Below are 15,400 nucleotides of genomic sequence, written 5' to 3'. Positions count from 1 at the left end.
ATATGCTCAATTTTGAAGCTCTTAAGGGGATAACAGTATCATGTCAAATTCAAACTGTCAAATTATATGCTATTGGAAGGGAGGTTTTGTCTCTCTGCTTGCTGCACTTCCTTTAAGTTATTGCATGCATAAATGCGTGGGGTTTGTTTAGAAGTGTTTTTTTGTAGGCTGAAAAAGTTCTTTTGTGCCTGCTTTTAGATGATATGAATACATAGTATTTCAGTAACATATTTGTATCACTTGAGTATGTGTCTTACAGTAACTTTCCTGTAATAAAAAGTCCTTGTCAGGGATGTGGATCCCCCTATTCACAGCTGTTGAGTAGGCATAGTGTTCACCATCCTCTAGAAAGGTAATCCCTCTGGGTTTTGTTGAAGCTTCTCATTTGTGTTGGAATTGCATGTCAGAATTGGTCAGGCACAGGCTGATAAGTGCCTATGGTACAGCTAATCTCGGGACCTGTGTACCAGGTGTTCTCCTGAACCCCCGAGCAGAGACTTGAGGTTCACACAGTTAGACTCTGCCTAGTCTAAACTTGGCTTGGGTAAGCACTTGGCCTGTCAGCACCCTGTCCTTTCCTTTCGGGAGTTAGCCTACCCAGACCAGAGCCTGTGCTTGGCATGCTCCATCTGTGTCTGTTGCACCTTCCAGCAGCTCAGAGGAGCTCACAGATCTTATCTGGATAGCAGAACGTGCTGATTTTACCACCCATGAGAGCATGTGAAATACAATGTGAGGGTGCAGTATATGTGGTAAACTTTGTTTCGCACATAAGAAGTGTGAAATAATTCTAGCAAACAAGTAGACCAGCAGTTTTCAGATTTGATTTCATTAATGAAACATGTTTTTTTTAGGGCTGAAAAGGCAGATATTTTGGTACTTGCTTCACCATCTGTATTCTCATTTTTTCCCATGCTTTGCTGTATACTTAACAAATGTCTCCATTAAGAAATATCTGCAATGTCTTGGGTACTTTTTTCATTACTTTATAAGAGCATCAAAGGTTTTTTTTATAGATGGTTTCAACTTTAGTCAAGTGTAATTCTTGATGCTGCTGATGAATGGTAAATTTTTTGTAATCCAGTATCACTCCTTAGTGACCAGGAATGTCTTCAGTTTTTATTACTTAAACAATTGATTTTAGAAAGTGCTCACCAGGACAAACTTCAAAAAATTACTAGATCTTATTATGTTGCATGATTTTACAGAAGAGTGAAGACTTGCAACTGATCTGTCAAAGGGACTTCCTTTTATAAAGCAGCAGTATTTGCAGAATTCATCTGAAAAGCAGAGGACTTAACATAGCCACAGTTGTTTTCATTTAAAATAGACTTAATATTATTTCCAAGATAATGGTGTTAATTTTGAGTGCCTCCTATTGCTAGCACTGTTAATTAAGAATTTTGTTCTTTATGACAGGAACTCACTGACTAAAAAAGGTAGAGTTAGGGCAAATCTTAAAGCTGTGTATGTAGAAAAATATTCTTTTTATCTCATCGTGAAAGGATAAGAACTTCTTGCTGAAGACCTTCCTTTGTCATTGCTTGTGATTTGATTCTCAAGTTTAAACTGTAGAGAACTTATCTGTCTTAGTGCAGGACAGCTTTTAGTTTTGCTAGAACTAGAGTGGGAGACTGTTTCTTAAATAGAAAAAAAGAGTTATTTAAAATCTAAATTCTCAGCTCTGGAATTTTTAGTTTTCTAACAAAATGGTAGGTTTTATAAAAGTCCAGAAGATGTGCGAAGAGTTCTTTTTGTTTGGTTTAATTTTGTGGTAAGTTCAGTTTTCTTACGGGAAAAACTGGGCTTACTTTATAAACAGCTGTATAACAGGAACTGGATGGGGGGGAGGCAATAAATGCAAAAGGCTTCAGTGTGAAAGCAGAATTAGACAAGTAGAACAAACTTCTCCATCCAACTTCTTGCAGAAGTATTAGACTGTGCAAGCTTGGCTTTCTGAATTTGCATTCATCTTAAATGCGTTCTATTGAGTACATTCTGTAAATATACTAATGCAGTGGCAGTTCTGTTTATACAATGTTTTCAACATTCTGGTAATTGGATAACCAATGCAGCCCAGACATTTATATCTTCTAGATTTAGAATAATTCTGATTTACATTTTGCCTTAGCCTTTGAAACATATCCTCTTTCATTTTGTCAGTGGTGCTCAAATGCCAGAAACCCAGAAGTCTAAATTATAGTCTGGCAAAAAAGGGAACCTATCAGGATTTACAGGTCTGCCTAGGTGCAAGAACCTTATAATATTACATTTACTGCTGGAAAAGTATGAACAAATTGCTCTTCATTGATAAAACTCCTAGAAAATAACTTGAAAGAATAAATAAGGCTAGAGGATAATGCACTTGGGTGGGATTTTCAAATTACCAGTCTCTAAGTGAACCTCACGGGGTTCTCTGTAATTTTAGCTGAATTCTTTGTGTATTTCTAATAGTCTCATCTTTGGTGATGATGATGCTTGAAATTACAAGTGAAAATCACTATCTCATTTACAAGAGATGATGGAAGACCAACTAATCAAGAGTGATATGGAAAGACTGAATGACAATCTAGTACTCTCTGGCTCTTTCAAAAGAAGTGAGGGGGCAGTAATGAAACTAGCAGATTTGAAACAAAACGATGTTTGCACTTCTTAGTTTTATTCCCCCTCCACACATGCAATGTGAACTTTTTACTACTGTGAATGTTAAAAACTTTACACACGTTTGAAGGAAGACAGGAGAAGCTCACAGAAGAGAAATTTTTAATGTTGCTGAACACACAAATACATCCAATCCCAAAAGTCCTGAGATATGACCAGGACACACTTGAGAAAGTCTTGTGTGCCTCTCCTACTGTTATCTTCTTCCCCAGGCATCCAAACTTGGCTACTGTTGGAGGCAGGACTGTAGATTAGCTGAATGTTTGGGGTCTAACCCAGTACAGCCATTCTTATCTCCTACCTGGTCTTAAAAGGTCTTTCTCAATCTTTGCATTTCTATGTCTGAGGTTACCTCCTTAAGAAATGAAAGCTTGGAGGTTGATTCCAGTTAAGAATTCCTTATCTGTCTATTCCATGGGGTTTTTTTACACATTTTTGGATGAAAAACATGAAAATGTGTTTGACTTGGTATTGGTATTTTTTTTAAATATCCAAGACATGTATACTAAGGGTGAAAAAAAAAATTGACTTGCATTCTGTTCTTGAAAAAGCCAGAAGTTAAAATTTCAAGCTGAGTATAGTAAGTATAAAATGGGAGGACATCTTTTGATTTTTGAAGCAATTATATGTTGAGATAAATCCGAGGTGTTTATCATAGGTTTGTTTCTTTTTCCTTGTCTTTTGAAACTGCTGGTTAATTATCTAGTTATCAATGTCTACCTGCCTTGATTTAGATCAAAAACATGTTTGAAATCAACTAAATTTCCTCTACTTTTATTTTTATAGTAAGTGTGCATTTTCTGCACTCTGTAGATGAAGAAACCAGACTGCAAAGAACAGGGTTTTTTAAGTTTTGATTCTAGAACTGAACTCCTAATGCCCCCTGTGTAGGCATATGAGTAAAAATAATTCACTTTTAGGAAGTACTGGTTGCAACACATTCAGATCCTCAGGAGCTCTGACAATATAAGCCTTTTTTATTTGAGAGCTCTTGGCATGAATTAGGATCATAACTCCTCATCTAGGTTTTAAATTTAAATTTTAGCATAAGACCTTACCAGAGAGACACAAGAGTTGGTATCAAAGGCAGGAGCACAGGGAAGGAGTGCATCTGTTCAGGAATGTACCAGTGAAAACATTGCTCCATCCACAACTCTCCAGGATAATCTTGTTGCAGAACCAGAAAAGGTGGAGAAAATCTCATCCAGTCCTGAATAGCTGGTACCTTGGCTTTATATCAGCTTGTTGTGGGAGGTACAGATTCACTCTTCTTTTAAGTAAGTCAGATCAGGAATTTTTCAAGTAATGACCTGATTCTCAAAATTACAGATGATGGTTTTTTGACTGTGTTGGTTTTTTGTTAGGGTATTTGGTTCTCCTGCACTCTTCCTGTGGAAGAGTGAAGTAAGTTTAATAATAAAAAATACAAAGTTTCCTCAAATAGTTTTGGGGTGTCAAGCTATTAACTGGTTAGAAAACTATTGTATTGTGTGGCACTGTGCTGTTGCAAAAAGCAGAAACTTCTGCCCTGGAGAGTAAGTGCAAAGCAGAAAGACCTCCTGTCTGTTCTTCTCCAGCCTACTCAAGCTAATACACCAAGGAAGTCTGGTTTAAAGGGGAGTACTCATGCATGTGACTTTATCTGCTTGTTCTGCTTGTAAGTCAGTGATTTTTTTTTTTCTTTATTTTCCCCCTCCTGCAGTTGTGTAATCTCAGACTGAGTAGCTTCTCTGTACCAGGGTGAGACTCCAGGGTGCTCACTGCTGTAGTGCAGAGATGTTGCTGAACAAGTTGTCACTTAAACCGAGTAACAGCTTTGACAAGCTCCGTGAGAGTAGTAGCCTAGAAACATAACCCAGTATGTAATTTAAAGGCTTTTGTCTCACAGTCTTTAAAAGGGAGTCTAGTATTAAACAGGCTCTTTAGAGAGGGATTCACTGAGATGTTAGAGATGCATATCTGGTTTTGAACTTTGGATTTGTCAGTGGAATATAGAAAATGTACAGAATTTCTACTCTATGCTGGGGCTTTTGTGCATTTTTCTGAAGTCGGATATGAATCTTAAAAGAGTTTAGGATTCCCACCAAAGATAATTGCTTATTTTCAGATATTATGTAGATATTTATATCTGTGATATGTTTGTAGCTTAAGCTCATGCTATTTGACTTTTCCTTTTATAAGTTGTATGGATAAAGATTGAAAATGCTCTTAAATTTAAAATTCAATCAACATTACTTTCTGGCAGTCTTTCAGTAACTCAGTTACCCAGTCGTAGGAGGCAATGTACTGTTGAGTTGTAAAAATTAACAAAAACTTTGCAAAGGGAAGTAAACTCAGCCAGATAACATATGATATACTCTGACAGCTCAATATGCCTTTTCTCCAACATTGATTCGTGCTTCTGTATACAGCCCTGAAGTAAAAATACCTCAGTGCTGTGTCTGTGTTGCTCTGACTGTCCTAAATCTAAAGTGCAAATTCATGTAAACTCAGTTCTTATTCTTGACTCCATTGTTTTTGAGGAGGAAAAAACAACACTTACTTTTACCTTTTAAATTTTTTTTATTTAACAGTGATGTTAAATTAATTTTGAGGAAAATGTACACAGTGTTCTAGGGCTGGAAAACGTATAAAACAGGATGCTTTAAAGCACTTTTGTCTATGTATTCTTGTTTGTAACATTAATATATGTAGATTCCTCCTTTTACATAGCATTGACCTCTCAAAATGTCTTGGTTAATTTTGCCAGCACGTAGCCCCAAGTATTGATTTTTTTTACTTTTTGAAGTTTGAAAGAAAATAGCATTTGAAATTTTAAATGCTTATGTTAAAATTATTTCTAGGACATGAAAATTGAGAGGAAGTTGCACTCAAAATCACAGTGTCTTGAATTTCTTTAGGAGACACTGAATAGTTTTCTGGAAGAAATATTTGAGTTGATGCACATGTTCATTTCTAGTTGGCAAAAGTCATGTTTTTCTAAGAAACTACTACTTTGGATCGAATTAACTTATTTGGAGGGCGTTATTTTCCTCAAAAGTCATGTTGAGTTGGAGAACTTCTCACAAAAGAGTTTAATACAGTGTTACTGTACCTGAAGCACTAACTTCAGTCATCAGGAATTACTTTGTTTTAATTACGTAGGCATCTGAGACAGAGGTGAGAAGAAAAACCAGTCTGTCTAAGTCATTTCCAAATGCTCTAAACTACCAGAAGACTTAATTACTTCATGGGGGCCAGACTTGTGGAGATAGCATATATTTTAATAAGATAAACCTAGGAGAAACAAAGTTCTTATAACCCATGGATTGAAACCTCCTATGAATGTAATGTTCCCTAAGAAGGAAGGTGGAGGGAAAAAGAAGGAGGGGAAGGAGTAAGAGGGAGAGAGAGAGAGAAAAGAGGAAACCTTGGAGCAGGCACAGTAGCTTATGAAGTGATATGACAATATGGGGCAATTTTCCTGAGTGACTGGATCCTGTAGCGTAAAGTAGGCAGCTTCACCCCCATCCTCAGTAACTTGGAAACTGATATAATTATTAAAAATGAGCAATTGTTTTAACTTCAGGAAAGAAAACCAACCTATTTTTTTATTTGTGTATGACTTGACAAACAGTCTTTGGACTTTGGTTAACCTAATCCAAACCTAAAAGTTCATTCCTAACATACAGTCTGTCAGAACAGACCTTTGACGTAAATTCTTAAAATACTTTTCCCGTGTGCTATTATGCTTAACACTTTTACAGCCTTGTAATAAACTTTTCAGATGTGAAGGAAGCATAACATTTACATATCAGAACATATGTCCACAGCTGAAGAAATGTGCAGGCTTCTAATTCCAGTTTAGTCCCAGTAGTCTTTTAATATAGTTTATATTGTAGAGTCACTGTCAAATATTTTCATTTTTATGGTCTGAAGGCTGTGTTGAATGAAGTTTTCTGAAACTGGCCTTTCAGAGAATCTGACATCACGTGTTCTTGTGGACCGGTTCTTTTTTATCGAATTTTGGATTGTATCTGATGTGAAGTAGTAGACTATAGGGTCAAAACAGCAGTTTGAAACGGCGATGCACAGAGTGATGGGGTACATAGTCCTGACTGCAGTTACCACTGAGCAATTAACCCAGGTCTGTGTTCTCATAAGGGAGTAAAGTATTAAGGTAATGTTATAAGGCACAAAGCAGAAGCAGAATATCACCAAATGGACAACAATCATTTTGAGTACCTTTTTCTTGCTTAATTTATTCCGGCTTAATGTAAGCGGCTTATTCAAAGTCCGTAGGACCATAGTGGAGCAGGTAACATTCAAGATGAGTGGAATAAAAAACCCAACTGTTTCAATGAAGATAACAATCCGAGATAGGTAGGTTTTCCATGTGTCCTCTGAAAAGTTTTCAAAGCATGTCCTTTGTGCAGTATTGTTATGGCAGTTTGTAGACTGGAAAAAGCTTGCTGGTGTGCTGCCTGCTAACACAATTATCCACACTGCAACACAGACAATTTTTGCATTCCTCTTGGTTCGAAGAGTCTTAGATCGGAAGGGGTGTACGATAGCTAAAAAGCGATCTACACTTATGCACGTCAGAAATAAAATGCTCCCATACATATTTGTATAAAAGAGGGTGACAGAAATCTTGCAAAGAATGTCTCCAAATGGCCAGTTTCTGGTTACAAAGTAATAAATCCTGAAGGGTAATGTAAACACGAAAAGCAGATCCGATATGGCTAAATTAAGCATGTAAGTTGTAGTTTCATTTCGCACTTTTAAGGTACAAGTGAAAATGTAGATCGCCACACAGTTTGCTATGAGGCCGAGAACAAACACCATGCTAAAGATACACCCATACAAAGTATATTTAAAGGAGTCCTCAGTGGAACAATTAGAGCTTACCATTATAATGGTATGTTTAAAATTCCTGTGATTTGGAGGTTTCTCTGGTATTTTTACTGCAACTCTTTTGAAATTCCAGAAGAACTCGCAGATCAGATGTATTTTGAACAGTGTGTTTTGGCAAATTTGTTGTGCTGTGAAGCTTCAGGGAAGAAAGGCGAGCTCTGTGGCAGGGGAGTACATCTCCAGTAGAAATCACCAGAAGGTCACTCTTTTCTTCCGAGTGCTATTTGTAATCACATAACCAGTCGGCAAAAGTCAGAAAAGGCATCATCTGTGGCAGATGAGATCACCTCAAAGCTTGCTTAGTTCCATTTCCCACCTCGATTCAATGAAGCCACTGTAGGGCTTTCTGCCTTACTCCTGGCTGCAGATCGTGACAGCAAAGCCTTGTCCATCCGAATGTACTGGGAGTATGTGCCTCGCGAAACGATTTCCTGGACGCCACAATGTGGGCACTTGCATTTCTCCCTCAGCCTTCTTTCTGTATAACAAGTTTTTCAGCTTGCTGGCTGGTCCCATGGGGCAGGAAGCAGAAGCAGAAGGGAGCTGCTTGCCAGGGCAGAAACCGAATTCCAGAGCGTGTTTGTTCCTGCAGCCCACAGCCCTCGGCAGCCCAGCTCCTTCTGGAGAGGAGAGCAGAGCGCTCAGGCAATTTGTAGCATGACATCACAGGAAGAAGAGGCTGGGCGCTGAAGAATGGTTTCAGTTTGGTTTGTTTGCCTTCCCCTAATCTGATAATGTCTCTGCTGTACCTTGCAGACTGTAGCTTGCAGTCGTGCAAATGGTCACCAGCAGAGTGCTCCAGCTGCCTCTTAACTCTTTCCATGCTTCCTGAAGAGTCCTTTGTCAATTTTGCCAGGGCCTGAAAAATCTTTTTCTTTAGTCATGAGAAGACTTTGCAGTGCCTGAATAACCCTCATGCCTTAAAGTTCCTGTTTTTCTTTGGAGATAATAGTAATTGTGAGATTTTATACAGGATTGAATTAGCATCATGATTTTTGTTAGATATCTTTCCTTGTAATAGAGAACACATTAATCACCAGGAATCATCTGAGTGGTTCTATCTAAATTCCCTCAATACTAAGCTCAGGAGGGACAAAGTAACATTGTTAGGTAATTAAATAATTTCACCAAATAATACTGAGAGAGGATTGCTCTTGGATATTCCCAGGACTGAGATGTGTTGCAGTGGGAGGAGAAATTTTTAACTTGTTCCATGTTAGAAAGCACACCCCAAGCTTTATTGCTAGCCAGAAAGGTGGGTCTTTAAAAAAAAAATACACTTCAGGGTTTTTTTGAAATATTGTGACGTGGAAAGCATTTTCTTCAATATGTAAGCACAGAATTAATACAGCAAAATGCATAGTGTACTGTGCAATTGTTTCTGGTGATTTAAAGGGGCCAGTTATTGCATATGCACAAAACAGTCCCATTAGTCACTGATTAATGAAACAAAAACATGTTATAACTAATTATATTGTTAAGTAAATATAAAAAAACCCCCATCTCTTATTGCCTTTGGGGCAGATATGAGGTAAATCTCAGTTTAGACAGACTCATTTATTTAACAACAGCTTGGATAGACTCACTTCTGGCATCAAAACCAGTCTATTTCTAAGTCTGAGAATAACAAATCTCTTCATATCTGGCTGGGTGGCATGGTTCTTTTGAAGTAGATTTTAATCAGTTGTACTTAAGCAAGGTTCTGGGCAGAACCTTTATAGTGTACTGTGAAGAAGAGTAAATAATAGCGCTTCACAGGATTTTGGCACGATTTCTTGATGTAAACTATGTCAGACAAAATTCAGAAACATGAAAAAGTGGTTCTTATTTTATTTCAAGTTTGCTTTATAGTTTTTTGTTAAACATTTTCACCTTGATTTTAAGTTGAAATCAAGCAGTTTAAGTTCAATAGGCTATAACCACAAGAAACCTTCTTGACTATTTTTGAAATTCATGCTTAATCGTAAAGCATAGTGCATTTTGCACTTCTAAGTCAGCCTGAAATGAAAATTTGAGCTTGGCAGAGTCTCTTATGTGTCCAATTTAACTTGTACCTTAGAGTAAAGTTGTCTTCCCTGACTTTACTCACAAAAGCACACTAAATTTTGTTTCAGTTCCTGGCAACCTTGCATGGTGAGAGAGGGGTTTTCCTGCAAAAGTTCTGCATCAGGCTGTGGGAGCTCTGATCTCAGTTTTACTGCTCTGACTTTATACAGGAAAACTATGCGGGGCAGGCTCAGTTACTGGAATGAAAATCCATGAAGTACAAAAATTTGATGTCACATGTCAAAACCTCAAGCAATAATTCACATCTAGAGAGAGAAACTAGTGGAAATGAGTATATCTCTCATCAATCAGTACTTGATTTTGGCATTTGGGCGAAGGTGTGAGTGCACAGAGGCAGGGTGGGATGTTTGATCAGAGGCACTGTCTATTTTGCCATGGTAAGTGTGCTTTAAGGCAGTTGTGAAGGGGCATCCTCAGCCTTTGCTTCATCCGTCAGAGCCCCTGCCTTGCTGTGGCCTGTGTTGTTGCTCCTGTTACACATGTGAATACTACTCATATCTCTATTTTAGAGTATCATGTGTATACTTTTGTTGTCTTTGTGACTCTATGGCCCCTGTACCCTTTTGGTGTAGTACAGTACGTGCACTTTGCATTAATTGAAGACCTAAGTCATATTTGTATATGTCCAGAAATACCATTCAGATGCAGGATTTTTCCACCTTTGGATGAAAATTTGAAAACCCCAAGTTGACCGGTTTTTCATTGCTTTCATGTTTCAGCAAGGAAGGGTTATGACTGAGTGTGCAGGCTGAGTTATTTTAGTGTAAAAGTGTGAATGGCAAAGGCAAATTGTGTATCCTTTTTCTTAATTTAGATGTAGCTGATTGTTACCAAGCAGTGTTTAAATTTGTGTGAGCTTCTCCAAACTGAAAAGCCTGTACTAGTGCTCTGGGAGCTGCTGGGAGTCAGGAGTAGCCTCCCTTCTGGCCAGGCTCCAGCACGAGCAGGGGCGAAACTTCATTGCACACTCCCTGTTCACTGGATCTTGTTCTAAGATGTTGAGCTTTGTGCTGACAGGTTCAGAAAACAGTTTAGTAGATCCCAGTGCTTTAAAAATTTTTAAAGAAGTTTATCAGTTATTATGGAGGAAAAATTGACATGGTAATGACCTTGCTTATGCTCCTTCACCAAAAGCAATTTTCCTTTGGGATGGGGAGGGGAGGTAGGCAGGAGGAAGCAGCTGCAGGGAGGGCCCTGTACGCTGAGGGGGGTTTTTTCTCCGAAGGAAACAATACTGTTGCTGCAGGGAAACACATATGTAAGTCTGTCTACCTTTCCGCGTCAGGCGGGAATGAGTTAGGACCTGTCATTTGTTGCTAGTGCTAGATGAGCAAAGCCTGAATTTCCATTTACAACCTTCCTCTGGCTCTTGAAGAGGCACCAAAGGCAGGGTGAGCATGGACTCCTTAAAGGCAAGAGCTGATGAGATTCTTGAAATCATCTCTAACTTCAGCAGCAAAAGATTTCATGCACTGCTTCAGCCAATTACCACTTAACTCTGCTTATATGAGTTTAGATATCTGAGTTGAGGTATCTAGGACTATTTACACCCTTAAGTGATCTTGGATTTGTGTGGCAAACTTATTCCAGCATTGAACAGGGGGTCAGAAGGAAAAGCACTTATAACCCAGCAGTCTGCTAGTAGAGTGGCTGTAGGACACTGCTCCTTCCTTGTACCCCTGGATGCCACATAGTTGAATACTTGCTTTCATTTATGGCATGGGGGCAGGATTCCTTAAATTCAGAAGTCTAATTTGAATGGTAAAGAAATATTTCACTGAAATAAAATATTGGAAGGCTTCCAAATATTGGAAGGCTTTCCAAGCCTTTGGAGTTGTGCTGACCAGTGTTGGGTGTTCCTCTGGTAGTGTGTTCCTCACCTTCAGTTCTGGTGGGTGCTTCTGAAACAGAAGTTGTAGTCAAAGGTGAAAGAAATTTTGAATTTGTCTTATGTACTGTATTTAGTGTGTGCTGATGCTACTACTAAAAGCTCTTTAGAGGAAAAAAACCAACTACAACATTAATAGTGTTTTAATAAATTTCTACAGTGTTTCCAAGGCCAGAGTATGCACTGTTAAATGATGCACAAAATGCTCTATGTAACTCCATTATTCAATAACTAATGTTGCTGCTTTCAGAGACACATCTGTGTCACGTGCAGGCATTTGTTTCTACTTTGCTTAAGCAAGCTTATGCAAAAGAACTTGCGCTATCTGTTGCAGTGAAGACAAACTGTGGCAGGACAGTATTTTCTTTGCTCTAAGTTGTTATTTATCCAGTCATTTTTATGAGTTTAGGCATTTCTTGTCTATTTACTGGAGTTCCTCTTTGAGCATGTGTATGTACAGAAAGGAATTACTTACGATTGAGAAGTAGAGCTGGGAGCCAGGAAGTGTCTTTCTGGCTGTGCTACAAATTTTCTGCTCCAATCCTGGCAAAGTTTTCTGTGACTTTGTGCTCTAGCCTTCCCTCCATGTAATAGTTCATTCACTTCCACACTGGGTAATTGCTAAATATAGTTTGAAGTCCTTGGATGGAGAACCCTTTATTAAATAGGATCTTAAGGTAGTGAATGTGGTGAAAATGTAGAAAGATTAAAATTTTGTCTTTTTAGATTAGCTTCCAGCCAAGCAAAAGGATCAACTAAGAGACGTTCAAATTACAAATGAAAGTTGAAAGAAAACCTTAAACATTTTTTCCACTGAAAGTTTGACCTTCTAGAACCAGTTTTCTCAATTAGTTCTTCTTTTACTAGCTGTGTTCTAATACATAGCAGCCAAAAATCTTCCAAGTATTAAAAAAAAAAAAGGCAAGAGAAGTGAAAGTATTTGGACTGTAGTCTATTAGGTTGTGTAATTGCTTAAAAAGGGAAAATGAAGCTCAGAATAAAACTCTAGAGTTCTTCATTCTTGCCTGTTGGAAATGCTCTTTTTTCTCTTCAGAATTGTTTCAATTTCCTTTATAGGAGATAATACAACTGCTCCTCTCCTGCTTGTAGAAAGAGGAAACAATTTCTCTCCTTTTGTATGAGTTTTCAGTTTGCTAGAGCCTTTTCTTTCCCTCTCTACTCTTGAGTTGATGGAGGGATTTTAAAATCCAAACATACATACAGTAAAGGTATTTTGAACTTGAGAACAATAGTTTGCTTTGGTTCTTTGTTCTTAAAAATATGTGAATATGACAATCATACTCTAAGAAATGCCACTTTTAGTCAAATTCTAGTTCTGAAACACTTCTTCACAGTATTTATTGTATATCTGTGTGTACACAAGCAGTTTCTTTGAACCACTGCAGTTAGTTATATGAAGTCCCTTCCTGGCTGTTTCCTATACTGTCCATGATGTACCTAGTAGTATAAAGAGAAGTGGACTAGAGAGAACATGTTTTGACTTAAGGAATAATATGTAAAAGCTGATACAGGCAGAAAGGAAAACCAATGTGTTGATTAATAATTTTTAGGCAACTAAGAGGCAAATAAGAATATTCTGTTGCTTCTGGTGTAAAACCTTCTCCTTTGAAATACAATTGCAGACCTAAAGTGTTGCTGTTAGGGACTGTGTTAGTCATTACAATATCCCTTAACATAATAGTATCCTTCAGAATATTCACAGGTCTGCTAGAGGCTTTCTAAGTACTCAAACTTATGGGAGAACAACTTAAGAGAATGAGAAAATAAGAGAACCTTTAAAAATACTACTAATTTGACATTTTTTTTCTTGTTTTCCCTTGATCTTGTGTAAAGGTTTGTTGGACAAGAGTTTTGGAAAAAGCTTTCCATGCACAGTAATGGAGAAAAGTGCAGAACTGTGTGCTGGAGTTTGTCATAGAAGTTCTGAAGATATTTTTAGAATATTTCAGAAAATATAGGTACCCTTTGCTTACATTTTAGAGCTTGCTCTTGGCATTATTTGGTTTGTTGCCCACAAGAATTGAGACAGATTGAAAATAGGGGATTAATTTTTTAAAGTATAATGCTGCAATTTTGAAAACAGTATCCATGATAGCACTAATAGAAAAATGCTATGTCTAATAGCAAAAGAAGCTTTTTTACAAGAAACTCAAAGGTCCATTTAATGCTGATGAACACATTAGGGTTACCTAGAATTATGTAATCATTGTCATGGAATATGCAGATTGGTTGTTTGCACTGTAAATACACAGGACCAGTTACAGCGACGCTTTAGGCCATTTGACAGGACTGACAAATTCTTGAATGAAAGTTCTGGATTTACATTTTTTGTGTAACTCATGGAAAGTCCCAGGAGCAGTTTTTGCTTACATTCTCAAATATTTTGATGTGCAAAGCAAATTTTTCTGAGAATGCAGTTATAAAGATATCTAGAGGAAACAATAATTGCATAAGATATTGTCAACATGTCCATTTGTTACCTGATATATTGAAAAGGGTGGCCCCCACCTGCCTCTAATACATGCAGCAAGAACATGTAAGAAATGGCACACCTGCTTACTCACCCCTGCACCTCAGCTTTAAATTCTTCATTTTCTGTAGCTACAAACAGTGTGTGCTGTGCATGTGTGTGTTAGGAGCTGTTGATTTAAACCTCTGACCCTTTTTGTGGTCTCATTTTAAGGGAAAATTTACTTTGCAGGATGAACAAAATCATCATTTCCACTGCATCTTAATAAGCCCACTTGGCAAGATAAGAAACTCTTGAGAGATGATTGAAAATGGCTCTGCTGCTGTATAGCATAGAGGTCCTACAGTATGTGTAGTAGACATTGTACAGAGATTTGTTAGGGACATTGACCTGGAGAATTTATAACAGGTATCCAGACACATCCTGAGGTGATGTTCAGAGTTGCACTTTATAGTGCATAACTTCTTTATGTATACTGCAGTGTATTACCTGGAGAAAAGGCAGCATGGCATCATGCCTTAGAAATGTATGTTAGACATCAGGTGATTGTGACATATAAATAAGTCTAGTTGATCTTACAGTAGGCTAGTAGAGGCTAGATAACAAGAAATCTTTTTGAGCTTTAATCTGTGGATGACTACAAATTTTTACTCAAAATACCTTTCGAGTATAAAACGTGACTCTTTTAAGAAAAAATAAATTTAAAAATCAGTTTCTATATTAAGCAAATACTGGGAATGATAGTAAGGAATAAACCTCATTAATTATTTTGGAAACTGTTCCAAAAGATACAGGGTGAAATGGTCATGATAACAGATCTTGTAAGAAAGACATTTGCAATTTGTGTAGTTCTAAGGCAATTACTTGTTATTTTTCAGATCTTTAACCTAAGTTTTTGCCCAACATGTATTCTCTGGCCATGGTTAAGGTAGTCTGATTCAATGTTGGGATTACTGGTGTTACTTCACATAGTTCTTCACATTTTACTTTCATGACAAGTTACTTACAACCACTGCATCCAATGCTTGCAACCTCTTTCAGTTTTGGCCAAGTGGAGGCCTCTGTATTCGTACAGAGGATTTTGACCTCTACTTGCCAGAGGCAGCACAAAGCCCACAGTCACACTCCTATTCTCTTTCTTATAAAGGATATCATTATGAAGCCATTGAAAGAATTTACCATAGTCATTCAATAAGATTTATGAGTTAATATTGTTTAAAAAACAAAAAAATCTATGGTATTAATTTGGTTTCCTTCAAAAAAGCAGAATGTAAGAAGTTAAGGGGGGTAAAATGTTTCATAAGAATTGTTCAAACTGGTAAACTAATTAGTTTAGATAAATACTGACATGAAAATGCTTGACAGGGGAGAACTGCTGCCAAGAAGCAGAACTTAGG

General features: G+C 37.5%; 2 protein-coding genes across 2 annotated transcripts in view; one reads left to right on the top strand and one right to left on the bottom strand.

Annotated features, from left to right (window-relative positions):
- Nucleotides 1–15,400, top strand: part of RB1 (RB transcriptional corepressor 1) — a 71,520-nt gene that overhangs the window by 35,488 nt on the left and 20,632 nt on the right. The gene's annotated exons all lie outside the window — the stretch shown is intronic.
- LPAR6 (lysophosphatidic acid receptor 6) lies at nucleotides 6,514–8,237 on the bottom strand. Its single transcript, XM_027648867.1, is given in 2 exon segments — nucleotides 6,514–6,675; nucleotides 6,678–8,237. Coding segments are annotated over 2 exon segments (924 nt in total). The 5' UTR covers nucleotides 7,555–8,237; the 3' UTR covers nucleotides 6,514–6,628.

This window comes from Corapipo altera, unplaced genomic scaffold, assembly GCF_003945725.1.
Source record: "Corapipo altera isolate COAL_440 unplaced genomic scaffold, ASM394572v1 0, whole genome shotgun sequence".
Classification (NCBI taxonomy): Eukaryota; Metazoa; Chordata; class Aves; order Passeriformes; family Pipridae; genus Corapipo; species Corapipo altera.
Note: the sequence above shows the minus strand (reverse complement) of the source record. Positions and strands in the feature narration are given on the sequence as shown.